Source organism: Lactuca saligna, chromosome 4, assembly GCF_052625555.1.
Source record: "Lactuca saligna cultivar CGN05327 chromosome 4, ASM5262555v1, whole genome shotgun sequence".
Taxonomy (NCBI): domain Eukaryota; kingdom Viridiplantae; phylum Streptophyta; class Magnoliopsida; order Asterales; family Asteraceae; genus Lactuca; species Lactuca saligna.
Genome location: NC_136420.1, coordinates 16,902,425 through 16,914,093, shown reverse-complemented (window position 1 = coordinate 16,914,093; position 11,669 = coordinate 16,902,425). Strand labels below are relative to the sequence as shown.

At 41.4% G+C, this 11,669-nt stretch overlaps 1 protein-coding gene across 1 annotated transcript; it reads right to left on the bottom strand.

The window, feature by feature from the left end:
- Positions 1 to 8,364: 8,364 nt before the first annotated feature.
- On the bottom strand, positions 8,365 to 11,178 carry LOC145041311 (ATP synthase subunit beta, mitochondrial). The gene is made up of 9 exons (XM_078989324.1): positions 10,580 to 11,178; positions 10,310 to 10,385; positions 10,133 to 10,221; positions 9,943 to 10,060; positions 9,747 to 9,850; positions 9,469 to 9,627; positions 9,174 to 9,398; positions 8,788 to 9,099; positions 8,365 to 8,699 (listed from the first exon to the last, which is right to left on the bottom strand). Exons 1-9 carry the CDS (start codon positions 11,057 to 11,059, stop codon positions 8,589 to 8,591), a joined length of 1,674 nt encoding a protein of 557 aa, XP_078845450.1. The 5' UTR covers positions 11,060 to 11,178; the 3' UTR covers positions 8,365 to 8,588.
- Positions 11,179 to 11,669: the final 491 nt, after the last annotated feature.

Sequence of the window (11,669 nt, the reverse complement as noted above, 5' to 3'; positions counted from 1 at the left end):
AAAATCCATATGCATCTAACCAGGTTTCTCAACCTGACCCACTCAGTTTACATGCATCAGAGGTATCAAGACTTGAGCTAATGGAATTTGATTAAGATGTTGAGTGATTAAGAGATAGCATGCAATAGAGTTCATGACCATTAGGCATGTACAATGTAAATTATGTTTCTGTATCGATTATGACATCCTTAGGGTTTTATTAACTTGATACAATCACTTGTACTCAAAAGTTTTCAAATATACTGGTAAATTCCGCATCAATAATAATATAAGCATAAAGAAAAGTTTCAACTGATTCTAAAAATTAGAGGGTGCCACAGTTGATATAAGAGCATTAGTTTAAACAAACTAGGAATAAGGATTTCCCCCTAAACGTTGAGATTACGGATAACCGTATTGTGAGTGCTCCGAGGGTTCATCGCGGGTGTGTCCTGAATCTGTTTAGTGAAAGGTACTCTATTGAATTGGTGTTGATTCCCTTGAAAGGATTGAAAGTTATTATCGGGATGGATTGGTTGGTCCCCAATGGGGCCATGATTGATTGTGAAGGACAGATGGTGAGAGTTAGAACCCTAAGTGGGGGAGAACTTGTTATTCTTGGCGAGAGAGCTTCGCATGGACCAGCTCTTTGTTCAGTTGCGAGAGCCAAGAGATATCTACACCAGGGTTGTTCTGGGTTCCTATCTTGAGTTGAAGACACTAGAGTTGAGGGTACAACAAAGTTGAGTGGAATGCCCATTGTTCGGGATTTCCCTAATGTGTTTCCTGAGGACTTACCATGAGTGTCTACCGAGAGGCAGGTGGAGTTTCGGATTGATCTGGTTCCTAGTGCAGCTCTAATAGCAAAGGCGTCATATCACCCGGCACCACCAGAGATACAAGAGTTGTCTACGCAACTACATGAGCTGCAAGACAAGGGTTTTATTCGTCCGAGCATCTTGCCATGGGGAGCACCGATTCTGTTTTTAAAGAAGAAGGATGGTTCATAAATAATGTGTATTGATTATAGAGAGTTAAATAATCTAACAGTGAAGAACCGTTACCTACTTCCAAGGATTGACGACTTGTTTGATCAACTTTAAGGTGCATCTTGGTTTTCCAAGATTGATTTGTGATCGGGGTACCATCATATGAGGGTTAAGGATGGTGATGTACAGAAGACCACCTTTAGGAGTCGTTATGGTCGCTATGAGTTCGTGGTGATTCCCTTCGGGCTCACCAATGCACCAGCAGCATTCATGGATCTCATGAACCTAGTCTGCAGGCTGATGCTAGATCGGTTTGTGATTGTATTTACTGTTGATATCATGGTCTACTCCAAGGCCAAGGAGCAGCACAAGGAGCACCTACGGGAGGTGTTAGAGATCCTAAGGAGGGAGAGACTTTATGCCAAATTCTCTAAATGTGAGTTATGGTTGCGCGAGGTGCAATTCCTAAGACACATCGTCAACCAGAACGGTATCTTGGTCGACCCGACCAAGATCGAGGCCATGGTGTGATGGGAGGTTCGAGAACCGCATATGAGATCCATAGTTTCTTAGGTCTCATATGGAAATATCGAAGATTAATCCATGATTTCTCCAAGATTGCAATACCTTTGACCCGTTTGACAAAGAAGAATATGACTTTTGGGCCTGATCAGCAGTTGGCTATTAAGACTCTGAGAAAGAGATTATGTGAGACCTTTATTCTCATGCTTCCTGAGGGATTATATGATTTCTTGGCTTATTGTGACGCCTCTATTTTAGATTTGGGAGTCGTTCTTATGCAGAGGGGTCATGTGAGTACTTACGCTTCAAGGCGGATGAAGCCTCATGAGCCGAACTACCCTACAAATGATTTGGAGTTAGAAGCCATGATTTTTGCCCTTATGATTTGGAGAAACTATCTATATGGGATTCGGTGTACTATCTACATTGACCACAAGAGTTTGAGGTACTTGATGGACAAGCCGAACCTGAATATACAGCAACGGAGATGGTTGAATGTGATAAAGGATTATGATTACGAGATCTTGTACCACCCTGGGAAGGCCAATGTGGTGGCTAATGCTTTGAGCAGCAAGGTGGTAAGTTTTTCTATCAGATATATATGTTTGAGGATGGTTATCACATCGCCTTTGTTGGATTTGATCAAGAAGGCTCGGGTGAAGGGATTGAAAAGGAGAATTGGAAGGTCGAGCGGATTAGGGGACATATTCCCTTATTTAACAGAGCAGTCGAGGGTTGTTGACTCAATGTGGTTGAGTTTGGGTTATGGCATCAGGTGGGGTGAGACAAACAGTTCTGGAGGGTGCATAAGTCAAAGTTTTCTATCCATCCGGGGGCCACGAAGATATACAAGGATCTAAGGTTGAGCTATTGGTGGCCCTGTATGAAGAGGGAGATAGCTTGGTTTGTTGAGAGGTGTTTTACTTGAAGGAAAGTCAAGGGAGCATTAGAGACCCTACGGCAAGAGGCAACCTTTACCCATTCTCATGTGGAGGTGGGAAGATATTACTATGGATTTCATCACAAATTTTCCAAGGACGACACGTGGTGTTGATTCTATATGGGTTATTGTTGATAGATTAACCAAGAGTGTGCATTTCATACTGATTGTCGAGAGCATATCCATAGAGAAGTTAGCTAACATCTATGTTCAACAGGTGGCAGTTCGGCACGGGATGCTAGTTTCGGTAGTTTCAAACCGAGATGATAATTACACCTCCATGTTCTGGAGGAAGTTTCATGAGGAGTTGGGTACTCAGCTACATTTTAGTACAACATACCATCCCCATACTGACGGCCAAAGCGAGTGGACGATTCAGACGCTCGAAGACATGCATCGGGCTTGTGTACTAGATTTTGGAGGGAATTGGGATACTTACCAACCACTGGTAGAGTTCTCCTACAACAACAGTTATCATGCCATTATCGATCGACCACCATTTTAAGATGTTGTATGAAAGAAGGTTCAGGACCCCGATTTATTGCCGGGGGGGTCTTGAATCGATTCATGGGGAGTACAGAGGTTGTACTCAAGACTACTAAGTTGATTCAGCAAGTGCTAGACAAGTTGCGATTCGCGCAAAGTCGGCAGAAAAGTTATCATATCGGCGACATTTGGACCTCGAGTTTCAGGTAGAAGACTTGGTGCTTCTGAAGGTGTCACCTTGGAAAGGTGTCATCCAATTTCGGAAGCAGCGCAAGTTGAGCCCCATATTCATTAAGCCTTTCAGGATTTCGGCCTGGGTGGGCAAGGTTGCATACTGACTGGATTTTCCTGATGAGCTCAGCTAGATCCATAACACCTTCTATGTGTCTCAACTTAGGAAGTGTGTGGCTGATGTGTCCTCAATTGTTCCTCTAGATGATATTCAGGTTGATGATCGCCTGAATTATGTGGAGAGGTCGGTGGCGATCGTAGATCGGAAGATGAAGGCTCTACGTAACAAATAAGTGTCACTGGTCAAGGTCCAGTGGCAACATCAAAAGGGTTCCGAATGGACATGGGAGCCTGATGGGGAGAGTTGTAACATCTAATTTCCAGGTATTCACTTTTGACCCTTGAGTTAAGTTTTGTTTTCAAGATTGGTCCTTAATGGTAATTTAGTAGTAGTGGGTGCAGTACGAATACAATGGGCGTACACCTTGGTACGTTCGGCGTATTTGGCCTCGTGAACGTACGTTGGGTGTACACGTTAAGGAAGAGCATTTTGAGCTTTTAGAGTGAATAGTGGGCTTTCTTGGTTGTGAAGGAAGAGCATCAAGGAAGTACCTTTGCTCTCAAGACTTTGGATCCAACATTTTCTCTTCATTGTGCATCTTGTGGAGGTAAAAAGCGTCAACATTGATGTATATTTCTTATGGATATAGTTTTAGCTTAAAGTTATCACCTTTTTGTCCTAAACATGATCTTTGTGAGTAGGAGATACTCGAAGACATTTGAGTTGTCCTTTCATAGGTTTTAGGGTGTGTTAAGTCATAAAAAAGTGTTTTTGGTCATTAGTTTCTTTCCATACATGAGCTAGATTGTCTTAATGGGTAAAGAAGCTAGGGTTTTTGGAGCTAAGGTCTTAATAGCCATGCTAAACCATAAAGTTGGAAAATTTACGATTAAGGGCATCCTTTTGAGCCTAGATCTGGATTTTGAACGTAAATGCTTAAGGATTAAGCACCTAACGGGTAAAGTAGTGAGCAGTCGCGTACGTTGGGCGTACCAAGGGGTACGTTGTGCGTATGTTGTTAGCTCCACGATCCTTAGTCGCGTATGTTAGGCATACCAAGGGGTACTCCACTGAAGATTTCAGATAGACAATTTGTTGTTGGAGACTCCTCTCATTTGCACGAAGCTTAACCGCCATAATTTTTAGACGATGAATATGCCGTGCTCCTGCAGTAAAAAAGAAGGAACTTTGGGCATAAGCAAATTCCATAAAGCCAACTGTTTGGTCATCGGTAAAAGCTTCCATCTCGGAAACGGTCCCTTTAGGGAAGACATGACGCGAAAATTCAGCAAATTCAGCAGCAACTTCTTATTGAGAAAGACGAGACTTATCAGTGAGATTCCATTTGGGAATGAAAAGATTGTTGGATGAAAGATTCTTACCTTGAAAATTGTCAATGAGGTCATCATAGTTAGATGTTTTCAAGACAGCAGGAGACTTACCCTTATAAACCGGAGTTGGCTCTGTTGGGCGAGTCCCAGCAGGACCTTTGTTCATGATGGGCTACTTAGGCGCCTCTGGTATCCCTTCAGACTGGTGCACGCCGTCATCAAGGATACTTATTACTTCATCACTAGAGGACATCAGAGTTGCGATAAAGTCGGTGGTAAGCTTGCATCAACGACAGCGGTCAGCACTGGTCTTTTCCTTGGCCATATCAGAAAGAGTTGCAAGGCTCAGAAGCCCTATTTGCCTAGTCACACGGGATGTTGCACCCACCACAATCCCTTCTTTGTTATCTTCCACATGCTCTAAACCCTCAGAAGGGATGGGATGAAGAAGCACGACAAGAGGTGCATCGGGCGGGTTACCAGGGGAAGGTGTCTTGCCAGAAGGGATCGAGACGACAGGAGTAGCGAATCCATAGGCATATTTCTAACAGGGATAAGGAAGGATGTCATGAAGAGCTACCGGTCTAAACTATAGACCCCCTTGGAACTTCCGCCCAAGCACATCAGAAAAAGACAACACTTGTCTCTTACCTAAAAGATAATACATCCTTTTTTCATGCTTTAGAAAAAACAGGGGGGGGGGGGGGGGAATAGGAACAGAGACGAAATAGGAAAGTCAAAAAACGTTATATCTTAATCCCATTAGTGATAAAAAAAAAAAAAAACTCAAGCTTCTCTTGACGACGACGCCACTCAGTGCTCATCTCCAAACTAGCAAGAATGCATTCAAGGAATTGCTCCGGAGCTTGATCTCAGCCAAGTAACTTGGGAGCGCTATCAGACGTCGCTACAGTTCGAACATAGGGACCTCCAAAACAAGAATTATTTACCCAAAACCAATGGTTTTTCCAGTTCTTCGGACTACTTTTCCCGTCAGGAACAAGGACTTAAGCATTCTTCTTGGCGTAGAAAGTAAACTTGTCACCAACAGTAGAAAAATAGAAAAAGTCTTTGAACACTGGGAGCCTTGGAAGAAAACCTAATGATCGACACAACATCTCAAAAGCAACGACCTTGTTTACGACATTAGGAGTAAGGTCGTAAACATTAACCCCGTTCTTGCAAAGCACCTCATCGAGAAAATCAGTGGTTGGAAGTCGGTAGCTAGCATCAAAGGTCCTGACATAAACTCCGACCTTCCTCGTAGGAGGCTCCGTCCAACGGAACAAGTACGTCATCCTCCGGCTAAAAGTCATACTTCTCCCGGAGAGTCTCAGCGTACTCAAAAGTTTGGGTGACGCCATAGGAAGAAATCATGCTAACAGGGAGATCCATCTTCTTTAAAAGAAGAAGAACAAAGAAAGAAGAAGGAAACTGAGAAGAAAAGAAGCTTACATATAAGGTGGAAGGAGGGTATTTATGGATAGAGATCATGGCAAATCAAATACCCAGAGAAAAGTTGGACAGTTCACAGAGGCAATAGCTACTCAACAAGTGAGAAAATGACATGTGTGCCTATGATTCTAGCACATGATTACTCGCTACGCTGCTTCATCACTACCAGACTAAGGGGCTTGATGACATACCCCATAAAGGTCTATCGAAACACAACTAAAAACAATGGCGTCCAGTCATAGCAAGGCAGCCACTGGCTTGAATACATCTAAGGGAAAATAGCTAGGCGGCACTAACCGGCTAGGCCTGGGACCCAGCAGAAGCCAGCATCGAGACAAAATATTGAGGAGACAGACGGTAGGGTCGGCCACCCTCGACAGCCAGCATCATATAGAAGAAGACTCCTTAATTTCCACGCAATACCATGAGCTAGCGTATGGAAGCAGGCGTCAATATGGTCGTGCAGAGGCCACTACCATTAATTCCCTCTGCACCAATCAGAGCAAATGGTGATACAGATAAGGACGTGTGGACCAATGGCAATCTAGTATAACAAAAACCGTTGTTATGGTCCCCCTAGTCCTTAAAGCGCTAACTATATAAGAAACGCCAAGGATCGCTAAAGGAGATATGTTCTCTCTAGACTCTCTCGCAAAGATATTACCTAAAAGCCTTACGCTATCCGTTGACTAGAGCATCGGAGCGTCCTCCCTCGATCCCCTCTCGGAGAACGTCTAACGAATTTCTCGTTTGTGACTAGAGGTTCCGCTTGGAGGATTTCTTAGCCAACCGGAATCACACCGGTGGAACGACGTCGCAACACCACTGGAGGTTGAGATTGCAGATGACCGTACAGTCAGTGGTTCAAGGGTTCATCGCAGGTGTGTCTTGAATCTATTTAGTAAGATACTCTATTGATTTGGTGTCGATTCCTTGAGATGATCGAAGGTTATCATCGGGATGGTTTGGTTGGGTCCTAATGGGGCCATGATTGACTGCGATCGATGGCTAGTGAGAGTTCTAACCCCAAGTGAGGGAGAATCGGTTATTCCTAGCGAGGGAGCTTCGCATGGACCGACTCTCTGTTCAGATGCGAGGGTCAGGAGATATCTTTAGCAGAGTTGTTTTGGGCTCCTAGCTTATGTTTTAAACACTCTAGTGACGGAGTTGAGTGGGGTGCCCGTTGTTAGGGATTTCCCTGATGTATTTCCTTAAGATTTGCCAGGAGTACCTCCCGAGAGGCAAGTTGAGTTTCAAATTGATTTGGTCCCTGGTGCAGCTCTGATATCCAAAGCACCGTATCGCTTTGCACTACCAAAGATGCAAGAGTTGTCTACGTACCTTCAGAAGCTTCTAAACAAGGATTTAATCGCCGAGTAGCTCTCCATGGGGAGCACCAATCTTGATTGTGAAGGACGATTCACACAAGATGTGCATTGACTAATGGGAGTTGAATAAGTTAACGGTAAAAAACCGTTACCCACTCCCGATGATTAATTAATTAATTATTTTATCAACTTCAGGACATGATGCATCTTGGTTTTCCAAGATTAATTTGCGATCATGTTTCCACCAAATGAGGATCAGCGATGATGATGTGCAAAATACAACATTCAAGACTCACTATGGTTATTATAAATTCGTGGTGATAGCTTTCGGGCTCAACAATGCATCAGGAGCATTCATAGATCTAATAAGTCAGGTTTGTAGATGGATGTTGGAATGGCCAGTGATAGTATTTATAGATGATATTCTGATCTATTCCAAGACTAAGGAGCAATATAATGAGCATTTGCACAAAGCCTTCATATTCACTTTATAGGTTGGTCTTTTGGCCCAATTAAATATTTATTCGAAAAACATATTCACTTTATAGGTTGGTCTTTTGGCCCAATTAAATATTTATTCGAAAAACCCGAACCAAATTTAACCCAAAACCCAAATTAGGCAAAAGTAATTCATACCCAAATAGCTTATTCCCTAATTCAGGTTGGTCCTATCCGAGTTTCGATTGGATATTCAATCCAAAAACACATCCATAGACTCAAAACAACAATTATCCAAGTTTCGATTGGATATTCATTCCAAAAACACATCCCTAGACTCAAAACAACAATCTTCCACTTCTGATGATGACAAAGCGTGACGAATAAATTCTAACAATCGTATATGATCCAATTAACCCCACCACCAACCCGGTAACCAAATGATACTCACTGAGTAGAAATGTACCTCTCTTTTGAGAGATAACCTTTTTCTCATATAAAGAACATATGAACACACAAGTAGCAACCATCAATTAAGATATTAAAAACACCAAATGCATCCAAAAAGCAAGTAGAGAATACCATAACCATAACCATAACCATATACAGAATCCAAAACCTGTTCCCCTTTATTATCCGACAATAAAACACAAGGGGTGAATTGATTTTCACTGAGAGGTTGAGGTTCAACCTCATCATCTCTCCACTTCTCTATCATCATCACAAAAACAAAACTTAACAAAACAGTAATTATTCAATTTTGTCCAAATTATAGCAAGCAACAAAAGAGGGGGAAATTAAACAACATTCGAATCCATTAGTGTCCTCTTAAGCATTTTCCTTTGCAATCTTCTCAGCCTTAGCAATAACCTCTTCAATTCCACCAACCATGTAAAACGATTGTTCTGATAAATCATCATACTTCCCATCCAACACTCCCTGTAATTTTCAAATTTTTAAACAAAAAACGTTTTCTTTTTTTTTTTGCCAATTAATTATAATAAAAAAAAAGGAAATAAAAACTGACCTGGAAACTAGCAATGCTTTCTTTCAACTCAACATATTTACCAGGGGCACCAGTGAAAACCTCAGCAACATGGAAAGGCTGACTCAAAAACCTTTGAATCTTGCGAGCACGTGCAACAGTCAACTTGTCATCTTCACTAAGCTCATCCATTCCAAGAATTGCAATAATATCTTGAAGATTCTTGTAGTTCTGAAGAACCTTCTGTACACCACGAGCTGTGTTGTAATGATCCTCTCCCAAAATATGCGGTGACAACATTCGCGATGTTGAATCAAGCGGATCAACAGCAGGGTAAATCCCAAGCTCAGAAATCTGTATGTAATAAGACTCATAAATTAACATATACAATCACATAAACCAAAAAGAAAAATTATATATCAACTCACCTGTCTGGATAACACAGTGGTAGCATCCAAATGGGCAAAGGTTGTGGCAGGAGCAGGATCTGTCAAATCATCAGCAGGGACATAAATGGCTTGGACAGATGTAATGGAACCCTTTTTGGTGGTTGTGATACGTTCTTGAAGCCCTCCAAGATCGGTTGCCAATGTTGGTTGATAACCCACAGCAGATGGAATACGCCCAAGTAAAGCAGACACCTCGGAGTTAGCCTGTTGATATTCATTGGTCAATGTTTGACATTCATCAAGAAAGAAAAGTTTTTTTCTCACTCTCACTTACCTGTGTGAAACGGAAAATGTTGTCAATAAAGAGAAGCACATCTTGACCTTCAGCATCTCTGAAGTGTTCAGCAACGGTCAGTCCGGTCAGCCCAACACGAGCACGGGCACCTGGAGGCTCGTTCATTTGACCATACACAAGAGCACATTTGCTCTCACTCTACAAATAACAAAAGTACAAGTAATCAGATAACAATGAAATGGGAAAATGGGAATGGAATATATATATATATATATATATATATATATATATATATATATATATATATAAAGATTTACCTGCTTGTCACCTAGCTTGATGACACCACTTTCCATCATTTCTCTGTAAAGATCATTACCCTCACGGGTACGTTCTCCAACACCAGCAAAGACAGAGAAACCACCTGAGGAAACAAAACAAAATTTGTTTACAAGTGGTGTCAAGAAAATCAAGGTGTTGTCTAAATTATATAAAAAAAAGCTAAATGGGAATCACCATGGGCTTTGGCAACATTGTTAATAAGCTCCATGATGAGAACAGTTTTTCCTACTCCAGCACCACCAAAGAGACCAATCTTTCCTCCTCTTTGATATGGTGCAAGAAGATCGACAACCTATAAGAAACAACATTTCATTTCAAAATGAATCTAGAGATACTACTAAAATACAACTCTTCAATGAATTACCTTGATTCCGGTGACAAGGATTTGTTGTTCAGTTGCCTGCTCTACAAAAGCTGGGGCTTCTCTATGAATAGGTAGATAATGATCGGTTTCTGTTGATATGGAGTGAGGAAAGATAAGTTAGTCTTTCTAGAAAAAGGGAAGAAGGTGATGATACTTCATAGTAAACGAGACACTTACTGATATCGCCTCTGTGATCAATAGGCTCTCCGATAACATTAATGATACGACCGAGAGTGGCTCTGCCAACAGGTACCTACAATCAAAAAAATATATAATTTTTAAGTTCAGGTATAAGTAATGTAACATACAGATCTTAACGATCAAAAATGAAATGGCACGCGTATAAGTTTTCTTTTGGATCTAACACATTTTGATACAAAACTATCTCAAAACCCTAAATCTTCAATTTTCATAATAAAAGTTCTTTTCAAATGAAGAAATGCTTACAGTGATTGGAGATCCGGTGTTGAGCACTCGCTGACCTCTCACAAGCCCTTCAGTACCATCCATAGCAATAGTCCTCACCATATTCTCCCCCAAATGCTGCGCTACTTCCAAGACTAACCTGATCGAATTATCCAAAACCTCCAAAGCGGTAAGGATCGGAGGCAATCCCTCGCTGAACCTCACATCAACGACGGCACCAATCACCTGACACACCTGTCCGATGGAGCCGGCGCCGGTGAACTCATCAGTGATCTTTCCATCAGTAGATCCCTGAACAGTATAAGTGGCGGGTGGCTGAGATGAAGCAGCGCCGGCGGATGTAGCATAGTTGACTGCTCGGTTGAGGAAGTAACCAGTAGGGGAAGGGTGAGACTGGGAGCGCGTGCGTGCGGCTCTGCTGGAGTGAGTAAATGGAGATCTTGATGGAGATCGGTGGAGTGATGAACGGAGGAGAGAGGCCGCCAGCCTCCGTGAAGCCATGTCGGAGGAAAGTCGGAGAAAAAGGAGAGACTGCTAGGGTTTGAAATGTGTGGATGGATGGATTTGTCTCGCGAGAGACCCTGATCTAAAGTGACCGAATTTTGGGGGTTTTCAACTTTTTACATTCCGGGATTCTATACGCCAAAACAATCCCTAAATTTTGGCCCGTAGAAATTGCGACAAAAATATATATATTTTTTTTTAATTTTATTTGAAGTAACAAAATAAATAAACACAAAATTTCACGATGGTTTTTATTGTTGATGGTTATACTCCTAACTTCATTTTATTTCACAGATAATCTAAAACTACTAAAACATCCGTCCCCGCTAAGTCGTGGATCCGAATATGATTAGCATTCAAAAATTGACATACTTCTTAATAAAAGATTGTTTTTTTTTATCATTTTTCAATCTCTCATGAGTTTTAACACTTATCATTTTGTGGTAATTTTGAAATAAATATTATCCACTTGTTATTTTTTTGTTATTTTAATTTTTAATTAAAATCATATACTTATATATGTAAAGTATTAAATATCATATATATGATATTCTATTAAATTGTAATAAATACGTTTTTTTCTTTCTTATTTTAAAGTTGTACATTA

Coding starts and splice junctions, on each gene's coding strand:
- LOC145041311 (XM_078989324.1), bottom strand. CDS start 11,059: ATGGCTTCACGGAGGCTGGCGGCCTCTCTCCTCCGTTCATCACTCCAC. Junction 10,222..10,309: donor TGATCACAGAGGCGATATCA/GTAAGTGTCTCG, acceptor CCATATCAACAG/AAACCGATCATTATCTACCT. Junction 9,851..9,942: donor CAATGTTGCCAAAGCCCATG/GTGATTCCCATT, acceptor TTGTTTCCTCAG/GTGGTTTCTCTGTCTTTGCT.